The sequence below is a fragment of the Dermacentor variabilis genome, chromosome 5, assembly GCF_050947875.1.
Source record: "Dermacentor variabilis isolate Ectoservices chromosome 5, ASM5094787v1, whole genome shotgun sequence".
Classification (NCBI taxonomy): Eukaryota; Metazoa; Arthropoda; class Arachnida; order Ixodida; family Ixodidae; genus Dermacentor; species Dermacentor variabilis.
The window spans coordinates 64574114-64600969 of record NC_134572.1 but is presented as its reverse complement, the minus strand read 5'-3'; the positions used below and the strand labels follow the sequence as shown (position 1 = coordinate 64600969).

Sequence of the window (26856 nt, the reverse complement as noted above, 5' to 3'; positions counted from 1 at the left end):
CTGGGCATGGCACGCTTTTTCTCCTGTGCTGCTTCGGACGGGCTGCAGCATTCTATGGAGGTGCGTTATTTTGGGCCAGTTGCGTGCCCAAGTGGTGCTGAAAATTTTGAGAAATGCAGATAACAGCATCGATAATGCTGAAGGCAACGTTTATGAGGAGGTTGGTTTTTTTTCTTAAAGCCGTATGAATGGGGTGTACTGATGTAAAAGGAGCTTTGAAGCAAGTTCTATATTCCAGACAATGTTTCTCCCACATGATGAGATGCTTTACTTTGTGCGTCTGATCTAGTATTGCTTATAGCACATCCCTGCGTGTGTGGCTTATTAAGCGAAAGCCTTAGATCTATGTGTTAAGGTCGCATTGTGAGGTATAGAAAATATCACATGACTCTAGGAATGCCGGAATCGAACCAAAGCATGTCCAGCCGCGCATTTAGAGATGATTACTGATTAGCAATGTTAACGCTTGGTTAGTGATTGTACTGAGACGAATTGACTTAAACGCAATATAGTGTAGCTAGCACTCATCACCTGCAATACCACGGGTATACTTGCCACTAATTTTTTCAGGGCCTGCATTCATTGTATGACTGAATGCAGGCAGTATGACGTACACTGAATATAATAGCTCCTTTACAAGCTGCTATTTCAGTTTTCACTAAAACAGGCCACGAATTCTAGCAATCGCAAAAAGTGTGATCGAGAGGCTGTATCTTCGCACATAAATGTTCACAGCGGAAAGCAGAATCTATAGTGCTGCATTTCCGAGTGAATAACAACAGTAGGTGACGTGCGAGGTCATGGAGTCCCAGCAGAATATTAAGCATACTGAGTACAACCTCATTTTTATCCAAGGCACAAATTGCCGCAGCAAAAACACTGTTATCAGGCCGGAAGAATTTGTTTAAAAACGCAGCGTTAGGGGGGTGCAATTGCTACAAACGATAAGAAAGACGTCTCACCTTGCAAACAACACTGTTCTTTGTTGGAACAAAGTTATTTCAGCCAATGTTATATGCAGCCACTTCTACCTGCACAAGTCTTCACGCTTTGCTTGCGCATGGTATCATAAAAACTGCATACCCGTCTTCAGGCTTCTGGCTGCAGTTATATGCGCAGCAGCACGGCGTAGCGCTAGCTCGGAGAGGAGGAAGCGCAGCGTACAACGTTCACTTCCCCGAGCTAAAGCGCCCGGCCAGCCGAGCTGAGGAGAAAAATGGCGCGGACGAAAAAGAAAAACAAGCAATACGCAAGATCCGCGCGCTTCCACGGGCAACTGTAGGGTGGCCAATCTTCGCGCAGAAAAACGGGCGCAAGACCACTTCCCGCGGGGAGAGGGGGGCGCAAGGGGCGAGGAGGAGTGGAGAGTGGAGAAACTCAAATTATCAAGGGGCTTACACTCTGTACGGAGCGGCGGGCGAGGAGGACATCGAGGCACCCTAGCAAGCCGCCGGAGAAGAACAATTCTCTTCCCTTGCCTTATTGTCAACTGACCTCCCTGCCTCGCGCGCGACAGGAGAGGGCACGCATCCGGCATGCGGGCCGTGTTCCTCGCTCGCGCTGGTGAGATTGAACCGCGTTCACCGGCTCTCACACGCTTTCACTCATACGTAACCTCACGGCGACGCCGACGACAGAAATGCGCCTGGAGTGTCCCTATAAAATAAAATATAAGGAAGGGACGATGATAGAGAGACAGAGTGAAAAGAGCGCTGTCGTCGTCCCTTATATATATATATATATATATATATATATATATATATATATATTTCGTGCCGTTGCATATCCCCGCGTGGGAGTGGCCCGCAGCTGTGCCCTGGGGCAAAGATTCCCAGGACCTTGTAAATAAGTTTCTTTGTCTGTCTGCGCTGTTGCATAAGAATTTTTCAGTGAACCAAGTAGCCCCACTAGCCCAGCAAGCAACCACTCGGCGATTAATCGAATATGTCTAAACGATTAAATGAAAGCATCGATGAAGATTAATCGTTTTGCGGGATACTTTTAATAGATTAATCGTTCGTCGCTATTGCCAACCCTATGCAGGAAGTTTGTTGAGTGAGCAGCTGAGCAGAGCCACTTTGCAATGTGGTGAATGCGGTTTATAAGTTGTGGATCTAGGACCTCAAAGAAGGGTGATGTAATATGCTAACGGTTTTCTCCCTCATTTACCGCCAAATCGATCGCCACTTCAAGCGGACGAACATATATATTGCCCCTTTCAGGATTCAAGTGACAAACCTCTTACGTTTTTTGTGTGCGTATCAGTGGTGGTAATTTATGTTTGCATGATTAATAATTATGGTGCCATGAAATCATTTGACGTTGCCAAAACTTGACATCTAGGAACTATCCACCTCATCAGCTAAAGAGTTACTGTTGAGGGGATATGTGTTACAGAAGTAACTTTTTCTTGCAAGAAGAATCAAGGAGAGTTATTTATAATCAAGCGCCATATGCTTATTTTAGTGAGAGGCTGGTGTTCCCTTCACACATGGTGAAACTGAGGAAGGTCTACGAGTCTATATTTTACGTGCCGTACATGATCTACACAGTGTCCCACTTTACTGTCATCTATGGTTACGCATGACTAATATGCTGTTGCGTGATTGGATGCCACAATTTTCTGTCATGCTGTTTAAATTTGCGTATTCCTCGCTTTTCTGCGCACGGCGCTACTACACGGGTGATACTTGGGTGATACAAACGCGTGTCATATCATTAATTTTCTCAAACAACAAGGTTAAAGTTTTAGGGCAAGTTTTCAAAAGTTACTCTAGCGAACAAAATGAGTGTCGGTGCATTCGTCTGCTATTTTTTCCGGCACTATGCGTGCGTAATTATTGTGTGAAAATCTACGCTGTCATGCATGGGCCTCCGAGATTGTCATGCACACGATGTATTTTTTTATTTGAGTAGTAAATGTATCTTATATTAATATACTAAGACTTTGTTAAGCAATAATATTAGTGAGCCCAAGGACCGAAATTTAAAATGCAATTTAAGATACAAATATGTTTACGCAACGCTCGCAGAAGTGCTGATGGCTCCGCGGCTTCACCTTAATCGCGGCGTCAGTTTTGTTTTGTGTGAGCGCGAGCTGTCGGGTTCAGATTTTTGTTTACTGAGTAGATGCGGCTACCGCGCAGCCAGTTCGCCGACGCTATTACATTTTTTATCTTGCCCGGCTGTCCTCGTTTGTGCTCGCCACAGATGGCACGAGTTTCTCGAGACCGCTAACCTGCTCTCTGGGCTCCGAACGTTTTCTGCCCTGACCGGCTGCCTCAAGTGAGCACGCATTGCGTTGTAACCGATTGTTTTGCAGCTGTATCCGTGCTTTGGAGGTATTTAGTTAGCGCTATTTACGATCGATGAGATGTCTTACGTTATACACCGATGTCGAAGCTGCTAGACGCACTGATCTGCGCGAATTCATCCCAAACACGCTAGCGTGTACCTAGCGTTGGTGTCATCGTAGGCGTGAATAACTCTTCATACCTGGCTCTTTTTACATTGTAGAAGATTTTCGTTTATTGCGATCTTTGTGGTCTGTTTTTCTGCTGAGTGAAGGGTCAATTGACTAAACGACCATTGTAAACATATGGGAAAGTTATCCGAATCAGCTGTTGTGCAGAGAAGACAGCTGCAGTTACTGGCGGGCATAGAGCAATCGTACTTAAATATAGCGGATGATGCTTTTAAGCCCCTGGCATTGGCAGCTGACTGCACTCTTCAGCAGTGCCTATGCGAAACATGATCGGCTGCACATTGGTGAAGCTTAGAACGATGCGGACTGATCGTAAGCAGCAGCGGCAGCTCACCTTATGTTCACGGACAAACCCTCATGTCGTGACATTCATATTTCGCCTGCATATGCAAGTAACGGTTCCTAGTTTACATTTCATAACGCTGCGTTGAACAAATACATGGGTAGATATGTGTCTTTTCTCATCAGAAACTCGCTTTGAAACTCTAGGCACCTACGGAAGTAATCGATGCTCCACCATCGGTTCCTACAATCTCAGGACAAGTTTATCAGAATAAAAAAATAAATAATTAATCAATATACGTAAACCAACAACTCTCTTGCTTGGTGGGAAATTTCGCATGGAAGTAGCCTTCAACTGTGTGTTTCGTGCTGTATGCTGTTCTTGTGATATGCTTTCCTGCATTGTTCATAATAAATTGAGTGTATTCCCCAGTGCGTGGCGCAGTCAAAACACAAATCTCAGCACTTTATTATTGCAAAATAAATCATGGACGTCCTGCAAATAAACGCCACTTTCCTTATATTTTCTGGTAATTGTTCCTCGTGGCTTCAAAGACAGTCGCTTTGATAAAGCACTGGCATTGGATTGCAGTAGAACAGCACAGTATGATCTACTTTTTGTATGTACTAGGCCTCCACTGTCATCAGTCTTGTTATTGGAACAAGCTGCTGCCAAGTGGCACTCCACTAGAATGAGCATAAATGAGCCTGTGATTTAGACGAGAAACAGTCCCTTTTGCTAATGTTTTTGTTAATGTTCTAAACCTTGCCATTTGTCAGAATGAATTTATTATGCACGACCTGTTGTTTGCTCTTCACCTTTAGTGGAGCCGGGCATGAGCTTGCTTGGTGCTGCTGATGAACTGAAGTTCGACATTAACCATGATGAAGAGGACGAGGCTTCAGCTGAAGTTAGAAAAAAGGCTGAAGAGGTCTGTCTGTTTACCACCTACTTATTGGTGTAGTGTAAGGCACAGAATGTTAATGGGGTAACTGCTGTGTCATAAGTATCCAGAGCTTAGTTGACACCCCATTAGTAAAGAGTATTAACCACAAATCACAAAAACTTGTAGTGCTGTGTGGGATAGGAGTCATCTTACAAGGCCATCATCCTGCAAATTTGTTCAAATGTAAGTTTAGGAGTAGAGGCGTCAATATATTGACTCCATTTCATTTCTTTAAATGTTTATGTAGTTACTGTTCACCATTAACTCTTTTCTTTCAAGTTACCACTGGAAATTTATTCATTTTTGGTGTCTTTATGTTTTAACATTTTATTTCAAGACTTGTTAGTCACAACGCATACCATGGTACATGAAATAGAATCCTGATCTTTGATGTTTTGAATGGAAGTAAAGCAGAAATAACTGCTCAGAGAGTTTTGAGAATTATTTTGTGAAACTTCAAGGACAAAGAAGCACCCCAAGAAACATGAATGAAAGTATTAATTTGCAATTTTTACAATAAGTACTGAGAGCAAAAAAAGACAGCTGAAATATACAAAGTATGTGCCTTCCTCCTAGCTCCAAATTTCTGCTTAGACAGCAGAAGAAATATTTTATACAAATTTGCCAGCATGAATTTTTACAATAAGTACTGAGAGCAAAAAAAGACAGCTGAAATATACAAAGTATGTGCCTCCCTCCTAGCTCCAAATTTCTGCTTAGACAGCAGAAGAAATATTTTATACAAATTTGCCAGCATGAATATCAGCCTAGGGATGCCCATGCTATGCAAGAAAGCCAATTTTTTGCAAATGTGAAACTGGTAAGCACCCACAACACAGGGCACATTTGATTTCGCTTATTGTAGCAACCGCCTGGTTCCTTTTTTGGTGCATTCTTTAGGCTCTCGAAGGAGTGGGTCTCAGGTTCGGGGGCATGCGCAAGCCTCCTCATACTTGAAAGTTGATTATTTGTGCTGCTAATGTAGAGGGATGTGTGTTGAGTGAGTGGTGAGCTGTGGATAGTGGCACCAGCTCACATGGTCATGCTTTGCTTTCATTTGAAGTGCAGGGTTAAGCAACTTGATTAATAAAAAGGAAGTATGCAGGTTGGCTTACTTGCAGAACTTAACATGAGCCCTATTAAAAGGTCACCGAGGAAGAACAAAAACTTGAGTAGTGTGAATAAACTGGGCTGCAATAGCAAAAGAGCAACTGTTTTGTTTTGAAAGATTTCTTTATCATTGAAAAACTGGTTTAGTGATGCTCTTTCACATCCCTTCAACACCATAGCTGTTTCAACATTTGCACATGCTCTGTTTAGTTTAGTGTGATGTTATATCAGCTACCTGGCATCTAGAAAGGCAACTAGATATTATTTGATAAAAGAATATCACAAAGAAATTGATGTTTAGTAAACATTCAGTCATTCTCTGTATCAACTTTATAAGTCTAGCATAAGATATTTCTGTTAATTGCAGCTAAAGAAGAGAAAAGATAAAGCTGCAAATTAGGTGTTGCTACAATATTTAAAATTGTTGTGCAGTAGTTCACTACCAGTGCTACAGTGATAACTGAATTTAATTCTTGTTATAGCTGCAACAAGCAGTTGCAAATGGGTTTGATGACCTGGAGGGACTGTCGGATGATGATGATGAGGACCTTTCTACTGACCAGTGAGTTTCTTTGGCTTTCCTTCTTGACCAACATTACCAAAAGTAAAGAAATAAGGTCATAATCACATTTGTTTGATACACAGGAGAGACACAAGAACTAGATAATGTTGATGGCAACATTGCCATTATTTTGATTGTGGTTGCATTTTTATCTTTCATTCTTTTTTGTAGACCAACTATAAGGCGTAGGTTTATTGATGGGTTTTAACATCTCAAAGCTACGCATGGGCTATGAGAGATGTAGTGGAGGGCTCTGGATTGATTTTGACTGCCTACGGTTCTTTGACGTGCACCCGACAAACAGTTAACAAGAACGTAACATTTCACTCCGATTACATTGCGGCATCAAAAGCACGGCAGCAGACCATCAGAGCCACGAATTCACCACTGTGCGTGAACTGGCAGATGCAGCCATCATTAATAGAACTTGTACAAACTTTGCTGTTTTCTGCCATATTGATGTGTTTCCAGCTGAGCATAGCACTTGTTCTTTATGTGAAGGCATGAGTGGCAGTAATTGCACATGATCACCTGTGTGTCTTGCATTTTTACACATCTTGTCAACTACCTAGCGGCTAATAGTTTTTTTCCTACTTTGCAACATGGCTTCCAAAAGTTTTTCTTGTGTGAAACCCAACTTACTTTCACAAACAACTGAATGCTTTATTGTATATTGTATGTTTTAGATTTCGCCAAGGCTTTTGATAAAGTTAATCACTCTTTACAGTTACATAAACTAAGTGCGTTAAATATTCACCTGCAAGTACATGATTGGATTCGCGAATTTCTTTCCTGTCGTGTCCAGTATGTTACAGCTAACAGCTGCGATTCTCCATTGGCTCCAGTCGGTTCCGGCATACCTCAAGGGTCAGTCCTTGACCCCCTTTTATTTCTCATTTATATCAACGATTTAACTGCTAACGTTTCTTCCCAAGCTTGTTTATTCGCAGACGACTGTATCATTTGCCGGAAAATAACCAACAATTCAGATATAACATCACTTCAGCATAATCTAAACACTGTGACAGAGTGGTGCCGCACGTGGCACACGGAATTGAACGAACGTTGCTAAATGCAAAAGCATGCGCACAACTAGGCGTGATGTTATCTCTCTGTCCTATCTTCTTAACAACAACACCCTGCAAACCACAGCTTCCTATCGCTATCTTGGTGTTTAAATATGCAGAGACCTATCATGGAAACATCACATTGATTATTTAATAGCTAAAGCGAACCAAACTTTAGGTTACTTGAAAAGAAACTTTTACCTTGGCCCGCTGTCACTCAACCTGTTACTTTGTACAGCCTACTTTCGGCTCCAGCTAGAATACGCTTTGTCTGTGTATACGCTTCGTTACTCTACATTGATACAGTGCATTGAGGCAGTGCACAATCGCTCCGCTTGCTTTACTTCAGCTAACTATGATCGAAATGCCAGCATCACAGAAGTGAAAGCTACTCTTGGTCTTCCTTCCCTAGCCAACCGTAGAAAGCAGTCACGCATTTGTCTTTTTCACATACTACCACAACCCCACTCTTCAATCCTTGTTCATCCTACCAGCACCATTTCGCTCACACCGGCTTGATCATCCCCATAAGGTTAACAGACCATATTTTACAACTACTGCAGGCTTGCAATCATTTGTCCCCAGAACCACAAGGGAATAGAATCACTTCATAACCAGATATAGCTGATTTCAGTTGCTTTTAAAAATGCCTTATCAAACTTATTGTAGTACCATACATGACTTTCTCATGTAGTCTACTCTATGGCAGTATGTAATTATTCTGTATAATGCTTCGTATATGCTGTATAATGCTTTGTATAATTATTCTGTATAATACTTCGCTTCTTCTGTTATTGTTACTTTTCTTGCTCACTATTACTTTGTATGCCCCTCCCCTCTGTAATGTATTTATACCCTGAGGGTATTGGAAATAAATAAATAAATAAATAAATAGGAGGGCAGGGGTCTAAGAGAGACAATGGACAGGCTGCAGGCCTTGCCCATCTACTCATTCTTCCTCGCACACTGGTATTGAATATAGACTTCATTACACACCGTCTTTTCTTCTGCTGAAGGTGTAACTATGAGATAAATTGCACTATTTTGAGTTGGGTCAACAATTTCAAGTCGCATCATTCTGTTGAGATTTTTTAATGTGACATGTGATGAAGAAATTCAACATGCAAATAAACAAAAGTTCTTAAAGCAACTTATGCTACTGTGCATGAGACAGTCATGAATCAGTACTGAGGTAAGAAAAATAAGTGATAGTAGCTGTAAGAAGTGGAAGCGAAAAAATTCAGTGATGGTGGTTGTAAGAAGTGAAACAAGGGACAGGAAAGCAGGAGAAACAGAAGCCACGGTTTAACGAAATGATTTCACCACAGTGCTTCCGGCGATGACATTTGAAAGAATAAAGAACTCGAGACTGTGAACTGGAGTGGACAGATTATGTATAGTGGGTGGCTGCACATCTGCTCAGTGTTTTCTGCTATGTTATGTGTAGTGGGCTCCATCACTGTGCAGCTAAGGCTTCTTCAAGGACCTCACTGCAAAGTTACTCATAATTTTTTTTTGTCCACATATACATCTGATTGCTGCAATTTGAAAGTCGCGTCTGTTTGCTTACCAGAGACCTGTATTCTCAGGTACTTCAAGCCCCCAGGGGTTATTGGCTATGGAGGGACGACTTCTACTCCAAATCAAGAAGGGCAGGTAAGTTCTTAATCTCAGCATATTTAAAGGTACTGCCTCCTTCACAAACTAATGATGTGGGATAGGAAAGAGTATGAAAGGACAGGTAATTGCTTCTTCGGCTTCTGATGGCATACATTGTACTGTTGCAGCTTTATTGTACCAGCATTAATGAAAAGTGCCCAAGAAAATGGACAGGAATAACAAAATCATGCTTGGAATGCTTATACTTAATAAGGCTAGTAAGCTATCCAAAAAGACAAAATGGTGGCTAGCTGGGCTTGTTGGTATGAGCACTATTTCAGCAAACAGCGCAAGAATGGAGCACACGAGGTTGGAAGTCGGTGCCTTTGTCGTGTGCTCCTTTTCTGTGTCCCGTTCTTGCGCTGCTTGCTGAAGTAGGAAGACAAGTAATGTTTCCCAAGTGTATTGCGCAGAGCAGTTCAACTACAAAAGAATCTGAGTGTAGTTTTGAGTGCAGCTGTTTAAAATTGAGTGTTGACTTGGTCAGATGGCATCATCTTTAGTGGCTAGGAATGAGACACAGATGTTTATTGGAAAGGAACTATGCGGTAACGAGGAAAAGAAAAAATTATAGGGATGTCACATAATTTATTTTAATTATGTAAGTACAGTAACATTCTAAATTACCATCGTGTAAAAACCAGCATGTAAAATAAAGTTGTTATACATTAAAATGCATATTAAATTGTTATTGAGTGATGTTATTAGTCTTTAAATTGCTTTGTTTGGTAGATGCTACTGATAGCTGGCGAAGTGGTATGCGTAAAGATAAAGGAGCTTGAAGGCAAAGTTGTGATCTGTTTTGTAATTCAGTTTTTTGTTTGTTTGAAGATGTCTTCATTATGCATACATGCCAAATCTCCCGCAGTTTCCATAAAGTTTATGAACTTGGGCTTGTTTTGCACCAATTTTGCACCAAGTATTATGAAAAATAAATCCTGTTCATGAGACAGTTAGGCTTGTCAGTCTCCGAACCTTCTGTTGGAAGTTTTCTGATGCTGTAAGAAGGCAAGGAAGGCACTTGCTTCGAGCAAGTTAGCACAGACAAGCTCCTGAACCAGGCAAAACTGTTGGGAGTGGCAGAGTTGCAAAAAAACGTCGCTGTTATCTAAAAACAGTGCATTGTTTGTCAGTCTTCATTGTTCCAAGCTTGCTGCTGCTTGTATGTTGCGTCTAAAGGTAAATCACCATTAATATAGTGCATGCGTATCCCTGAAAGGATGTATAATTAGGAACGCATAAAAAAGTGATGTAATAATAACCTCTTCAATTGACCTCTTTCGTGGCTACTTGAGTCACTGAGTATGTGACATTAAATATGTCCTGCTATTCATTGAACATCTTTGGCGCCAATTTGGATTACTGGGTACATCCAGAGGGAAGCATGAGATTGGAGTCCGGCTGCAGTACATGCCTCATGCATGACGCATTTCGGTGGTGGAAATATGATGTGTCACTATGTTGCTTCAATGCTAATCACACTAACGTTGGCAGTCAGTCTGAGATGGTTTCAGACAATTTCTTGAGGCATCGAATTTTCGGAGGCCGAATGAGAGATTGCTGTATGTTATGAATAGACTAATAAGGTCCAACATGACCTTTACAAACGGAACATGACCATTAAAAAAGGCAAAATGAAAGCTGTCTGACAAGCAGCAAAATTCGCCTTACAACAATCAGCTCAGCAACATATTGAAATACTATATGCAAATTTGCAAGGCATCATTAAGATGTGTGAAAGCGCAATTAGCAAAAACCCTCAAATTCAGCAGCTATAAACTGCTGCCAAGCAATACTGACACCAACAAAAGCTTTCGTGGTCAAATGGGTTCCTGAACATGCCTGAATTTCTGTTACTCAGCAATGCATGATACTCACACTTGTCACAATGTGCTACTTTCTTCATTGCATGCCTTTATGCTGGTTATCATAGCCAATGCAGCTGCTTGCAATAAACTTTTTCGCAGAACTTTGTGAAGCAGCCTTTTGCCACACCACACTATGCCATGGGCATCCACCAGAATGCGCCTGGAGCTCACGTTCCCAAGCTCAACATGTACTCTGACAACTACGCCAATGGCCTGGATCTTGGGAGTCCGATGCTGCACGGCCATGGCATGGGCGATGGCTTGGATGGTGGAAGCAACGGAATCCACCAAAATTCATCTGCGCCTCTGAATGGCCAACATCCCACTCATCCCCACGGGACTGCCTTGACGAATGAAGCAGGTGAGCATAGTGTAGGTCATGTGCATGTTTCTCAACATCTATGGGCACAAGTATAGCTCTTGTCAAAGGTATGCAAACCATTGATCACGACCACTGCTGGAGGGTTTGTGCGCTATTATCTACTTGCAAATAAGTAGTTGAAAGCATTTGATTTCCACTTGTTTTACCCTAGCATTACGCATACTAATGAGAAACAATTATTCCAACTTGTTATCCTTACTAATGTTTGCCTTTGTGGTCCCTTTATGTTACACAGTTGGTGGTTTTCTCAGTATTACCACAGGCCCATCAGGCATTGAGAATTGTAGAAAAATGCAAGGGATCATCTTTTCCAGATGACTATGTTCAGCTCGAGGTGATGTACAAAGCGCGAACGAGGGAAGTAGAACGGCTAAAGTTTGAGCTGGAAAATCTGCGAGAGTCATCTAGGGCGGAGATTACCTCATTGCAGGACCAGGTGACTACCTTGCAAGGTTTGTAGAAGCTTATTTATTCCCTTACATTCAATAAATTGTATGACGATGAATGAACATGGCAGTCAATAACAGTGCAGGCAGGATGCAAAGGTGACATGCATACAAGCATTTTCATGACCTGTCTTTGTATCCTGCTTGCATCAGTGTGTTCGAGCATTCATGTTTTGCCAAGCACAATTGGTACAATGGCGCAGCGTGACGATAATGGTACAACAACAACGCAATGACTACGACAGCATGAAAATTGTGGCATAATCACGATTAAATGACAAACACATGATTTTGATAGAATGACGAATACTGAATTACATCAATGGTACTGCGGAGGCAGTATAATGACGATGGCATAATGACAATAGGCTGACGTTTCTGAATGAAGTAGGGTGTTTAAACTACGGCCTTACAACAACGCCATGACGACAATAGATTACGAAGACAGTATCACGACGAACGTATGAAAACGAATGCATGATGACGACTGGTGATGACCATGGCACCACAATGACGGCATGATGAGAGTCACATGATGAATTTGGAGTGATGATGACGGCATGACAAGCGCCAGATGACTAATGTAGAATGACGACAATGCAACAACTACTGTACTTATTGAATCTAGGCCAAGAGTTTTTTAAAAATAATCATATACGAAACTCCAGGCTCGGCTTAGATACGAGGACTTAACAAAATGTGCCAGTTTTTAATTGTAATTGATAAATATAGTGCATAGCTAGTGCCATCTAGAAAAGTCAGTATCGCAACCGCTACTAGTTGTGCCAGTAGCCAACTGAGTTACATGAGCGACGTCGCCATTTTGACCTGTGTTGGTATCAGCGTGCGGTGTGGCAACATTGTAGTGTCATCAAACAGGCGATGCCACTATAGCGCTGCTTTCAAATGAAAAGTTGTTCTAGCCGCAGAGGTATTGTCAAACATTCAAGCCAGGCGGGACTTTGGCATCGATGAAAAAAAAAAAAAAGTCGCAGTTACGGCAGAAAGATGAAGCATCGATTGCAAAAGCAAATTAGTGAGCAGCTGGCTATACAAAGTAAGGATAGTAGTTTAATCGGCTGTATAAACTTGTAAACATAGGTATGCTAACTAAATTAACAAGCATGGTGCGCACAAGCAAACATGAACACATGTCACTCGATGACCGCGGAAACTTGCTATCAAAACGCTGACGTGAGGACGCACAGCAGCAGCAGCGATCGAACTGAGTTTCGTGCTGTGTCTCACAACGGCGCGAACTATGCTGTGAAAACACACAGCACAGCCGGACTCTGTCCCCGTCGCAGATGGCTTTCAAGATACAGCGGCCCGGGCAGGCACGCGTGGCAGCACGGAGTAGAATTGGTCGAGAGTCAGATGACATAGCTGAATTGATGATGATGTAATGAATGCAAGCATAGACCTAGTGGCCCAAGCTATTAGACAACCTAGGCCACTTAGTTCGCGTAGGAGGCATGACGATGACAGCATGACGACAGTCCCATGGTGAAGCTGGAATGGAGACGATGGAATGACTGCAACGGCATCGCCACCATGATCACGTACCCAGTCGCCCTAGCGGAAAGACTGCTTGGTCTGCTTTATTATTAGGAAGGACAGGGCAGGACAAGCCAGGGCAGGGTAGACAGACAGACATACGAGGACGGATGGACAGACAGACAGACAGACAGACAGACAGATAGGCAGGCTTAAGATGCCTGAAGTAGGCAAAGAATGCCAATTGCCTTAACCTTTTGAGGGTCAATGATGTAAATATACGGCGCCGCGAACAAGGCCAAAAATAGTCGATGCCGTGTATTTACGGCGCCGTCTGTGCATTTAAAAAGCGCGCCAATTTCCTAACTTTTTCTTTTCTATCATGTGCTGCCACTATGTGGGAATACAGGGAATTTTTTCTCGCACCTCCCTCTCTCAGTTTTCGTTGCATGGTTTTAGAGCTAGTTTGCCAGCCCGCCCGCGCTCCCGCGCGGGCGGGCTGGCTGGCCGGTAGCGGTTCGGGTTTTGTTTCGCGGGCGGTTTTGGCTTCTTTCGCTTGCAAAATTGATGGCTATCTCGTTACTAATCGCTCAAAGGGCGACCGCTTGTTTCTTGTCTGTTTAGTGCTCACAAGGGTGTGCGTGGGAAGAATGCCATCGTGCATGCATTTCTGTTGCTTTTTTTTTTGGACACTCGCGAAAATTAATTGCCTCTGGTTGGTGATAAGATGAAGATTAGCGGAAGTTTGTCACACGTTTTGCTTTTTTGACGGGCACACAACCACACAGTTTTCTTGAGTGAGTGCACCTATGCAATTCGATTACTCTGTGGATGTAGATATTAGTGTGTGAGCAGGAACGTTTGAGCCTTGCAAAATGTTCTTGTGTCTGAATTTTCAAAGCCTTAAACTATGTTTATAACAATGCATCAAATTTTCAATTCTTATAAGTTTATTTCCTTTTTTATTGTTGTTATTCATGAATGAAGAGTGCATATATACCAACGCAAAATGATTTTTTCTCACTTTACGGTCACCCTAGAAAAATTACGGTACATTTTTTTCGAAATAAGTCCCTAAGAAAAATTGGAATCTGCAATAAAAAAAGTCGACCCTGGCCAGTCGTGTATGGCGAAAAAAAAATCGACCCTCAAAGGGTTAAAACTGTAGCAGCACCTATGTGCCTTAACTGTGTGTTCCATAACTGATTAACAAAATGAATTTTATGAAAACACTAGGTGATGGTGAATTCAAGTGTATAGCAACTTTCCTTTTTTGTGAATCTCTTACTGGTTTTATCTGGTTAAGTGGTCTTGCTGGGCTGGAGCTGTTAAATAATTTGCCCTCACACTGCCATTTGATAGTCTCCTGGTTACCTCTGTTGAAGACTCTTCAGGCTGTGAACGCAAAGCTATGGTACAGGTACGCAAAGCATACCTGTGCCGGCACTGCCCAAAATAGTCCTCTAATTTTGTCCGCATTTTTCTGATATGGGAAATTGAAACCATATTTATTTTATTTACTAGAGGACATAATTTGAAGAGGCATTACGTTTGTCGGCATAGGTGCCATATTTTTACCTTTAGTTTAACATCCAGCCTCAGCTTGCCTACTTGTTGATTTTTTATGTCTGCTGCTTTCTCTCTGTTTTCTTTGATGCTTCTATAGGCATATCTAAAGTTGACAGCTATATTTACAGTAGTGTTATCAGAAAATATTTTGTCATGTGCCACATTTTTCTATTGCTTCTGCAGCCAATGCCAAGATGTACATGGAAAACTGGAATCAAGCTAACCAAGCCCTAGCAAACAAGACCACTGAGAATGCTGAACTGTCTGTTAAGCTCTCCACCGTTCAGAACCAGCTGGAAATTGAAGCCAAGTCCAAAGATGAGGTTGGTTTCATTTGTGAAGTTTGAACACCTGACCTGTAGATTCTGATTATACTAGTGGACTTGTTAGGGTAAAGCTAATTGTTTGCTGTGTGGAAAGTCATCTTCAAGTGTGCCTTTCTGGAACAAAAAATAAAATGCAGTTATTTACGATGTTGGCACAACAGAAGACTAGCTTTAGTCCAGACGTGATGGTACTGTGATGACTATTTTACAGCATTTCTCGAAAAGTATTTGGCAGTATTTGATGGCAACTATTGGACAGTGAGAGAGCATATAGCCTATCTCATAAATTCAAGTGTTGCTGCAATAGTTAGAGAGTAACATGTAAATTTCACATTTGCTTCTACGAACATGCAGATGGTTTGTTTCTCCACTGCTTGCATGATGGGTTGCAAATGATGGGTCTCAGATGAGTTGCAGAATCATGCATTCAGTCCATCTCGTTTGTTAAAGCAAATATTTCTTTGCTTACCTTCCAGGAATTTGGCGTGTTGATGTCTTGTCTAGTCTGATAGGCTCGGTGGGGTTTCATTCGACCGCTAGCCAGCACTTCGCTAGCTAGTCAGCTGTCTGTTGGCTGGCAATGAAGCTAGAAATTCGTGCCTGAAAAAGAAGCCCGTGCAGCTGTGCTGTCATTCATTTGAAACCATATTCACTGGGTTGCAATTCTACCATGTCAATGGGAAAAAACACAGGCTACAGTTGGTAGGCTGTGCTTAGTGATGCTCTGCGGCATCCAGAGGTTTAGGTGCTGTGGTCAGTAGTGTTGCGTCTCTCCGTAAGCATGGTTGTTGGGTAAATATTAAATTGCTACATGTAAATTGAGACAACAATTTTTTATCTGCCCTGTGTGTTCACTCAGGAGCTGGTGCCTCTGGGCAACAACTGCTGCTCTCCCTGTTGTAGAATTATATGGGACAGTACCCATTTCCATTTATCTCTCTCAAGAGAGTCCTGTAGGTCTTATATCCCTTATATCCAAACATATATGAGTATTCAACAATTTTGAATACATAATCCCAAATCGAATATGAATGGAAGAGCAAGGTCTATTTGAATTTTTTTTGAATATTTGCACACCCCTACTCAAAACAATTGCTGAGCACTGAACACGTGTCTGATTTGAGCCAGCAGTGTACCATAATGCTTGGCATATGCATTCTCATTTGGAATTAGTTCTCTTGCCTGGAGCTTTTGTGCTTCTAGTTCTGCAGGAGTGTATTAAAAGGGCGCGACAGTGAAGTTTGAGCGTAGTGATCTTTTTGCCCACATTGCCCTGTAAGTGTGCATTTTGCGTAATCTTACAGTGCAATCTACTTTGTGTATAGATAATTTGAGCCCCTTCACAGTGGCCATGGTGTTGTGCTGCTGAGAAAGAGGTTGTAGGTTTGATTTCTTACTGTGACGACCACATTTCGATCGGGGCAAACTGCAGAAACACCCGCATGCTTAGATCTAGGTGTGCATCAAAGAACCCCAAGGGGTCCGAATTCATCCAGAGCACTCCTCTACAGTGACTTTTGTAGTCCTGGTGTTGCTTTTGGAAGTTGAGCTCCGCGAATCAATCAATCACTAAATCAGATTAGTGCAAGTCTAATAATGAAGGAAACAAATTGAGATGTGCTGTAGCAAGCCATTCCATTTTTAACTAATGTTGGGACGTCAAAATAACGAGCAGTACTGACGGCTGTGCCAAACTATCAAGATTTCTTGCAGTGATAAGGCAAAGTGCGTTTACACTTTTACAATATTTTTCTTTGTTTGCCAGTTTTTTTACTGTATTTGCTCATGTGTTCATTTGAAGCTCATGGAGAAGATGAAAGTGGCAGAAGCCACGATCAAAATGCTGCAGGAGCAGGTTTCGGAGTTGAGCAGCTCAGACGGCCTTGTGCTGCTGAAGCGAGACTATGAAAACTTGCTACAAACACAGAAACAGAAGCACCAGGACGAACTATACAGCATGCACCAAAAGATTGACGAACTGAACCGAAACTTGGCCGCAAAGGTGAGATTTTTTAGCACTTTTTCATGGGTCCTTTACGTGGGTCTTTTGGCTCACTTGCTTCAAGACTTGGGCCTTTCCTCGATATTTCTGATTATGCTTGTCTTGTGTCATCTGAGCCCTCCCTATGCCTACAAATTTCATGATGCCATCACTCCATCCAATCTACTGGCATTATCATGTGAACAGCACAGTTGCCTGCAACAGATTATGTGTCAGGTCGCTTGCATGTGTGTGTGGCGTGCGTGGAGTGAGGCGTCTTTGTCTGCATGTTATGCAGAAAGTTGCACAGTTACTGTATATGTGTGTGATGCTCTGCTAGCTTTCTGTTTAGTTTTAAACGATTCACCTAAAGCTCAGTGCTTGCCCTTATCTTTTCTGTGTTGGTACGAGTATGTGTCATGACATTGAGGCACCATCTACCTCACTACTACTATACTGTGTTAGTTCTGTGCCTCCTTCATTACTGACTGTACAATTTTTTTCGAAAGAATTGAAGCCATCATATGCATGACCACAGCCGATTGCAGGATGTCTAGTCAGCCTTATATTGCATCTGCAGTATTTAGTATTTCAGTGTTCTGGAGAAGGAAATGAACTTTCATTTTCGGCCTTTAGAGCTTTCTAACCCTGGAAATTTCACGGGCATGACATGACACAGCCAGGACTGAGCAGCATTCATGGTCCTAATGGCTTTATTTCTTTCAACAAAGGCTGTATGTACATAGTAGTACTTACACTACTGGAAAGTCTCGTGCATACATTCTAGCTATTGGTACAATAGTGCAACAAACTGCAACTGGCACAAATACAAAACAGATAAGCATGAGTGCTACTCACAATTGTTGAATGACAGGAGGCTGCCCAATGATACATGCGGCACATGGGGCACATGCACCCAGCTGTATTATGTACCACCGTGTCACTGCACAAAGCAACCAGGGCGTAACAAAAATGGCACAAGTCAAAAGGCAGCGCTCATGAAACCACACTCGGCAGCGCGCAAACTAGTGGATGCCTCGCCCATGAAGTGTTCTTGATAAGGACACCTCCAACGCCACTTGAGCCATATTCTTGACATTGTTGCCTAGATGCCTCGTCTTCTAAAGTTGCACCTCACATCCACTTGTAAATGTGCGTACTTATGTTGCTTATGTACAGGCAGGGACAAAATAATATGAGATCTACGAGTGTGCACCAAACTGCATTCTTGTGCCCTTTAACGTAGCGTGCGCCTTCTTTTCAGACAAGGCATTGTACATACGTGCCCTTTAATGCTTCTGTGCTTGCCACTATGCCTATTTCTTGCCAGTGTAGTGCCCTCCCTTGGGCGGTGCCTAGAACCCGGGTAGCGTGCGCCTGCATGAGAAGAAAATAAAAATGGCGCCTGGCCATAGCACGTGTGTTGAACCCTCGTTCTCTCCGACTACGGCTTGTGCCCCATCCATGCTCACCTGAGCCCTTGTGGTGCAATGTCTCAACAGACATTCCCCGTGCTTTTGTTCCAGCTTCACTACGTTGCACTGTTTTTCACTTTCTGCACAACATATGTCACCCAAGTATTCAGGCTTCTCAGCGCTTTCTCACCCACTGCTATGCCTGGCCTGGAATTAATGTGCACGCTTGTACGCACTCTTGTCTGCCCTGCCAAACAACAAAGGTCTCCCATCATACCAAGACACCTCCCCAAGCCTTCTTACCACCTGGCCATCGTTTCGACCATGTTCATCTTGACATTGTGGGCCCTCTACCAGTGTCTCAAAGTTATCGTTATATACTCACTATGGTCAACCGTTTTACACGCTGGCCAGAGGCTGTTCTCATTCATGACATCACCGCTGAGACTGTTTCCCGCGCTTTTATTTCTTCGTGGGTATCTTGCTTTGCTTGTCCTGTTTGCTTGCCTTAATTGCATTCTCGGCGCCAGATACTGCCTTACCACTGCGTATCATCCGTGTGCCAACGGCATGGTGGAACGCCTTCACTGACAACTGAAGGCCACCCTGTCTGCCCGCCTCAATTGCGCCACCTGGGTTGACACCTTGTCCCTTGTGCTCCTGGGTTTACAGGCCCTCTCTGCGCAAACCTACAGTGCTCAGCAGCAGAGCTAGTGTATGGTAGTTCTCTGCGTCTCCCCAGAGACTTATTTACACCACCGCATCCACCAGCCAAGCCACAATAATTCCTACAATGCCTCCAGGACTGTGTTAAAGACCTCCGGCCCAATCCACCCCGTTGTTCCCGCCACAATACAATCTTCGTGCACCCCAACCTAGCCACTTCAACATGCGTTTTCATGCGCCGTGACGCTGTCTGACCACCACTAACCCCACCCAACTATGGACCGTTTCGCATCCTTCACCGCACCCTGAAAACCGCCACCTTCCTACAGAACGGCCGGGAAGAGACAGTGAGCTTAAACCGCCTTGAGCCAGCTTACGTGGAGTCCGCTATGGAAAGCCTCGCATCACCGCCTGACCTCGTGCTGCAGTGCCATAGCCGGCCTTCAGTCCGGTTTTGACTTTCAGTCCAGGTGGGGGGCCCTGTAGCGTTCTCTCATGGTGGCACCTAGAACCCGGATAGCGCGCACCCGCATGAGAAGAAAATAAAGGTGGTGCCTGGTCATGTCACATGAAGCCAAAGCTCGCAGTTATATTCTGGTGTCGATTCGGGTCAGCTGTCTTTTTCTTCGTTCCTGAGGCATAAGCTTACACCAGCATGCTGTCGGTATTGCGATGATTGCAGAAGATTGCACTAGGAGAGCAGTGTCCTTTTCGGCTGTGGGGGTGTGCAGTGCATTGTCACAAGTCACAACAGCCGAAACAGCCACCGCTCTCCTAGCCTAATCTTCTGCATTCGTTGTGATTCTGACAGCACAGTGGCAAGAAATGGGTGTAGCGGCAGGCACACAAGCATTAAAGGGCACGCGTGCGCATTGCCATCTCTTGAAAGAAGGTGCTTGCTCCATTAAAGGGCGCAAGAGTGCAGTTTGCAGATCGCATATCCCATATTATTTTGCCCGTGCCTGTATATCTCTGTCAACCAAGTGGCATGATTTGGGGAACGTTGTATGATACTCTGTTTTTTTTATAATGAGTCCCGGCATTGCTCATGGGTGCAGGGTGACGAGCTGCGGATATGCAAGGCTCGCTTTGAGGAGCGTGAGAGGCAATTTGAAGCGAGGCTTTTGGAAAAAGCTGACACTATCAACCAGCTCACACAATCTCTAAGCAGCAGCCAGAAGCAGTGCCAGCAGTTCTTGGAAAACAGTGAGTATGACAGTTGGGGTTGGGGGTGGTGCTATGGGGCCAGTCTGGCTAGACTAGTTCCTATTCCAGGTGGATCCATGTAACAGGCAGCATTGCAGGTTTGTTGAGATCTTCCTGAGCATAAAAAGATCAATGTGAGAAGGTACACAGAAACTTGAGTGCTAAACAATGTAGACAAAGACAAGAAGGTACACAAGTACTGAATTGCTTTAATAGGTGCATACATTCTTGCATTTGTCTACTTCATTTAGCAGTTACACTCAACAGTATCATGCCAACTTGCTTTAGAAGCTTTTTTTTAGTTGATTGGCAGGCTTCACATTTGTATCGCTGAAATGGAAAGCATGTCAGCTAGAACAGCTTCTGTTGTGGTAGTTTTGCCAGAAATGCACTCAATATTTTTTCACGAAATTAACCTTAGCCTTCAGATGCTGCATGCTATTGCAAGAGTGTCATGAATCATGCTGTTGGTGTAGTTGATTGAGTGTAGTTTTATCATGAAACTATGGGAGGAAGAGAAGGGTGGGGTGAGTGAGTGAATGAAGAAGAAAAGATAATATGATGGTCACGGGAATGTTTGTGATGTCCTCTGCAATTAATTTTCTGTACGAGACAAAAGGAATTGCATGCTAAAATCTTCCTTTTGCCTTCTTTTATTCACATATTTATTTACTGAAATATTTACTTACCAACTTACTAAACACTTCATATCTGTGTCAGTTAAATTTAAATTTCACAGTATTGTGTTACAAATTTTTTTGGTTTATTTTCCTCAATATATTTGTTCTTTTGTACCCTTGTACCGCTCAATTCATGGCCAATCCCCCAGAGTGGGTCGCGCCATTTCACCAAGGAACAACCAATCAACCAACCAACATCATTCGACAATATTGCTCAGATTACTACCAGCAGGTGGCATGAGAACACTACTCGGCCACATATCACCAATCCTCCTTGATGTTTCCTCAGTGTTGCACCTTTACAATTTGAGAAATGTAATCTAACTGAATTGCCTTAAATAATCTTCCTCTTTAGTGGCCACAAGTATCACAAGCACGATGACTAAGAGTTAAAACACTGTGAACCTAAGACTGCATTACCATATTTACTTGGTTCACACCTTCACTTTTTCCGGAACAATTTACTAAAAAATGACATGTGTGCATGCTATCTTCAGGTTTAAAACAAAAACTGCAATAGTGACGAGCCGTAGTCATTGGCATTTATAGTTTGCGTAATCAACTCAAGTCCACTCGTAGCTGCAGCTGTAGGAGCTGTGGTAGCTTCGTGCTCATTTGTACATTTGTTACAATCTAGTATATTCTAGATGCTATAGACTGGCATGGTATGATAGGCGTTTCTACGCCATTGAAGATTGGATGCATTGGGCGATTGATAGTTATATGGAAGCCGCCAACAGTGTTAAAGAGCATCACTGGGTATACTGTAGCAAGGATAGAGTAAGTTTTGTTTTTCGAAGTCAGAACAAATTGCAATTACTCTCTCTCTCTCTCTCTTTCTCTTACTATGGAAAATTGGTGAGTGAACAGTTGGCGACATTGTGTTCGTAATTTCTTAAAGTATGAAAACCGGGGTGCGCATTAGAATTGACTAAATGTGGTAACTGGGGTGGCTGCAGTAAAAATCTCTACTTTCCTGGCTTCCTCTTCTCCAACAGTAAGTGCATATTTTCTATTCATGTGCTTTGCTTTGTGTGTGATCATCAGTTGTTTTGCTTTAAGGCACACCCCACGACTCGAGAAAGCTCCTGGAACAGTTCCAGGTCCTTCAAGAGGAAAGGGGCAAGGAGAGGCAGAGATTAAAACGACTAGAGGTATGTCTGCCAACATGTATAGCTGGAGTTGGACACTGAAACTGCCACATGAATGTTTCAGGAGGGAGTTGACGACCTCTATCAGCTTCTTGTTCCCAAGGCGAACATGGCTCTCTGCAATCCAGAACTATCGAAGAGGTGAGGAAAAAAACAGGCTTTTCATCTGACTAACAAGTATTTATTGTACTATACTGGGAATTCCAGCGAGCACTGTAACTCTTCAAAATAGTGCTGTGGAGATGCAGAAGTCATTGTCTATTTTTTGGTTTTATTTGTGACATTATAGTTGCACCAGTGGACCTCAGAAATTGTGTAGTAATCACTATTAAGTCCTTGATTAACTGAAAATTAATAATGCACATTTTGATTTATTTAATTTAGGCCACATTGCAGTTGTGGAACTGAATTCAGTCGGTGCTTAAGGTATGTCCATTTACTGGAGGTCTGGAGGCAAAGACATGTTTCAATCTATTGCCTGCAAGACCTGCTATGAAGTGGGCTGGTGTTTTATTTATTTATTTATTTATTTATTTATTCAATACTGCGGACCTTGTACAGCTCCAAGCAGACTGTATTCAATAGCATTTGAATAGACACAAGAAAAAATGTTGCACAGATCAATCAGTAGGAGGTAAAATTGGGGATGGCATCGAGTTCCAGCCATTAATAGTTTGTAGAAAAAAGGAATACTAAAATACTTCAGTACATGCAAAATATGGAGTTAAAGTGCCGGGTTGGTGGTGCTGGGTGTGTCTAGTTCTTAGGGGTTTAGTATAAATTAATGGTTCAATAATGAATTTATTACTAATAAGTGCCAAAAGAAAGTCCAGGGGCAATTTTTTTCTTCGTAAAGCTAGTAACTGTATACCATTTGTTACCATAAGTTCTGTGGGAGAATCATACTGCAAAAATTTATTTAAAAATAAATCGAACTGCTTTCCTCTGTATTCTTTCAAGCTTTTTGATGTTAACTTTGGTATATGGATCCCAGACTACACATGCATACTCGTGTAAAAACTTGAGGAAAACTTCCTGGGAAATATATGAGAAGCAGAGCTAACACCTTAAATTGCAAGTTTACTGGTGGACACTGTGAGAGTCTTCCTAGGTGAATACAGCTGTGCAGCTTCCTTAAAGTAGTCGGTTCAACTCCCTTCAAAAGATGTCAACACCATGATATTTTGTTGTCGGACAGCTGTGAACATGACATCAGTGTGTGCTTTTTTTGCCACTGAAGGATTTCACCCTGGTTCAGTAGTTTACGACTGGTCAGCCTGCTCTGAAATCATAGCAGGTGGCCAAATGGAGTGAAACGATTATAGTGTAGTAGCTGATGTTGACCAAGCGCGTTGCACAGCACTGTGGTCCACTGGCCAGTTGTTTCTTCAGGACATTTCAGTTGGATCAGTCACTCATATTATTCCTTTGTACCTCCTTTTGCAGTGATGACAGCCTAGCGGCACGGTCGTTCAACAGGCCAACTTCCGAGGATGCGATGTTGAAGGTGCGCCTATGCTGTCGTGAGGTTGGGCATCTTCGCTCCGAGGTCCTTAGGGCAAGGGATGGGCTCTCCCTTGCCGACCAAGAACTTGATGAGCTCAGAAGAAAGCTTGAGATGGCAGAGGTGTGTTTTTTTGCGTGTCTTTGCTGTTAAAACAGGTGAACAGATGAACACAGGCCATCAAGTAAACAGCTCTTGTTGTTTGTTTTTCTTTCTGAAATGCTGGTACATAGTCGCTGACCGATAATTCGAACTCGACGAGGACTGGCAAAAGGTACGAATAATCAAAAATTAGAAATACAGGATTGGCCCAAAAATAAGTGATTTTATTCCACAAGTGGCTAAAAAGGGTGTGCCAATTATGAGATCGCCACTTTCAAATATAGCTTCAATTTCGTGTGACTAACGCAAAACGCATAGGTGTCTATGAGTGATGGCATTCTTGCCAAACGCGTTATCTTTCATGTCTCTAATGCAACACGCATTAGTGTTACAAGTGACAGCATTCCTGGCATAGTACCAAGCGGGCTATGTTCATGCGATCAGTGCAAGATGCATCGGCGTCTATAAGCGAGGGCATTTTTTCAGTCTTAAGCAGTTAAGTGCTAAGCATGTTAACTTATTACAATGCAGGAATGTTGCTGGTGATGCATCTGGTGCTAGAATGAAAGTATCTTCAAAAGTGATCATCCAAGAGTATGACCCTAGTTTGTCAACATATTTCTGCGCACACATGCGCTTGCCTTTGCGTGGTCACAATTACGTAGCGGTGCCTCTTATGCTGTTCCTTTTCGCGCTTTTGACACTTCGTCAATGGTCAGAGCGACGCTCCACACACATTTACCAACATGACCACCTGGCCACGAATAGTGGATGATAAGGGCGGCATAGAATCGAGCAGAACACAATGCTACGAAATCGGCGCTCTGGTTGTTGTGTGTGGCTAGTGTGTGTAAAACGTTTGTAGTACAGGCACTGTGTGACTTAACCCAAGCACAATAATTTATCTGTTGGTTGCCAAGCATACCATTGTGTGTACAGGCAGGGTGTATTTTCATGTCTCTAAAAGGAATAAGCCTGGTGTGTTTCTCACAGGAGCGTTTCATATTTCTGCACTGCGTGTAGTGAAGTTCAATTGTCTTGCACGTGTGGTTGCAAATATGTTTACGTTCCGACATCTGCATCATTTACTGCTTGGCATGGAACAGAAGTTCTGTTTCCAGATTGTTTTGCCGCCTTATGGACCTGTATTACAAGTTATATGCAAACTAATTGTCGCTGTAGATAGATAAATTACAGTCAATGCATGCACCGAATTCTCATCAGTGATTACTGGATTGAATAAGCTTCGGTAGTATCGGTTTCGGCGAGGTGCTGACGACCATGCCAGTGACGCATCAAGATGACAATATCGCTCTTTCTGCTTGACTCGGTGGCCAAATTAGCACACCATCATGCTGTTGGAGTTTAAATTATTGCACGGCATCTTTAAGATGTTCAACATTTTGATCGTCCTTAAATATTAAGTATATGGGCCTACTGGCGGTGCCATGGAGCTGTCCGAATGATCAAGGATGTCCGAATTATCGATCGGCGACTGTACTACACGACTGTATACCCTTTTATGTGATGCACTGCAGGCTCTTAGAGAACAATAAATGAAATGAAGATGAACAAGTTTAAGACTTCCTTCACATGGACACCTCTGAACTTTCTGAAGATAATGGAGCATGAGACTTCCTAAAGCAGCTCGACTGTAAGGGAGTCATCTCATTTCGTATGGTCAAAGCAACCAGTGTTTAAGAAAAAGGTTGCCAGGGGCACATTGGGCGCTGCTCGGCATATGTGCGCACTTAAAAGTATTGCTTCTAATTTTGCCTTAAACAATTTTAGCTAGCGTTGTTTGAATAAATAAATAAATAAATAAATAAATAAATAAATAAATAAATAAATAATAAAAATGTTAAAACTTTATGCTATAGATTCACCGATATGGTTCGAATTATTGCGGTTCGTCGTAACGTGCGGCGACTGTATTGGCAAGTTTAGCTCTAAATGCACCCTCATGTGCAAAATTAATCGACCCTTCTCCTTTGGTTTTGACCTCCATTTTTGCATCAGCTAGCAGAGCTGTCGTCGGTGTTTCTACTTGAGATGTTTTTCAAGTGTATGACTTAGGTTACTGTTTCTTCAAGCGATGCCTAAACGTGGTTTGATAAATTGTGAGGGGTCTGTTACTTTTGCATGCATGTTGACATGAAGTATTGAAACTGGAAATTTATTGAGGCGCAAATTTGTGAGATACACATTCCCCAGCTCCGAGGAAAGGTTAAATAAGTTACTGGAGAAACAAGCCAAGGTGCTTCATTTCTTTAACTTGTATCTGCTCACTCCCATTCTTTCTTTTTCGTTATTAGAAGCATCAAAGTGGGAAAAAGAGTATTTGTGTGAAGTGTGAGAAGCCACTATATATATATATATATATATATATATATATATATATATATATATATATATATATATATATATATATATATATATATTGCAACTGACAACGGTTGGCCTCGGACTACCGTCACTCGTACTTCGCTCCTCAAAGACACAGGACTTGCGTCGAGTGAGCTGCTGAATAACGCTTTGCAATGTGGTGAATGCGGTTCAAATCATGGATTCGGGACTCAAAGAGATGCAACGTAATGCTAATGCATTTTTCTCTTGCATTTACTGCTTAACTCACCAAAGAATGTTTTTCCTTATTCAGAATGAATTGGCCAGGCTGCAGGATAAGCTTCAGGGCAGAGATGGTTCGGAAACAGAGTCCCAGTTTCAAGACATGAAGGATGAACTGACAAGGCAGGTCCAGGTAAGGACGTCGGTTCAATTCTGAGTGTACAAATCGTGCAGCAAAAGAAATGCACAGAGAGTGCTTAGGCTCATAGTGGAAGCCCTGTTAACCCTGTATGCACAGATATAATTAATACTACTACAATACAAAAATGATTATTTAATGGCTAATAATAATAAGCAGTGAAAGGCTGGACAGGCTGTTCATGA

The 26856-nt window shown here is 42.5% G+C and overlaps 1 protein-coding gene across 3 annotated transcripts in view; it reads left to right on the top strand.

The window, feature by feature from the left end:
- Positions 1-3065: 3065 nt before the first annotated feature.
- Positions 3066-26856, top strand: part of LOC142582700 (centrosomal protein of 152 kDa-like) — a 42698-nt gene continuing 18907 nt past the window's right edge. For all 3 annotated transcript variants that reach the window (XM_075692654.1, XM_075692653.1, XM_075692652.1), the window contains exons 1-13: positions 3066-3285; positions 4592-4698; positions 6306-6385; positions 9042-9108; positions 11079-11340; positions 11676-11813; positions 15057-15196; positions 17001-17201; positions 20320-20467; positions 22210-22301; positions 22363-22439; positions 23745-23925; positions 26564-26665. In XM_075692654.1, coding sequence (XP_075548769.1) covers position 3285; positions 4592-4698; positions 6306-6385; positions 9042-9108; positions 11079-11340; positions 11676-11813; positions 15057-15196; positions 17001-17201; positions 20320-20467; positions 22210-22301; positions 22363-22439; positions 23745-23925; positions 26564-26665 — 1596 coding nt within the window. In that variant the 5' untranslated portion in view covers positions 3066-3284. The remainder of the gene's footprint in view (positions 3286-4591; positions 4699-6305; positions 6386-9041; positions 9109-11078; positions 11341-11675; positions 11814-15056; positions 15197-17000; positions 17202-20319; positions 20468-22209; positions 22302-22362; positions 22440-23744; positions 23926-26563; positions 26666-26856) is intronic.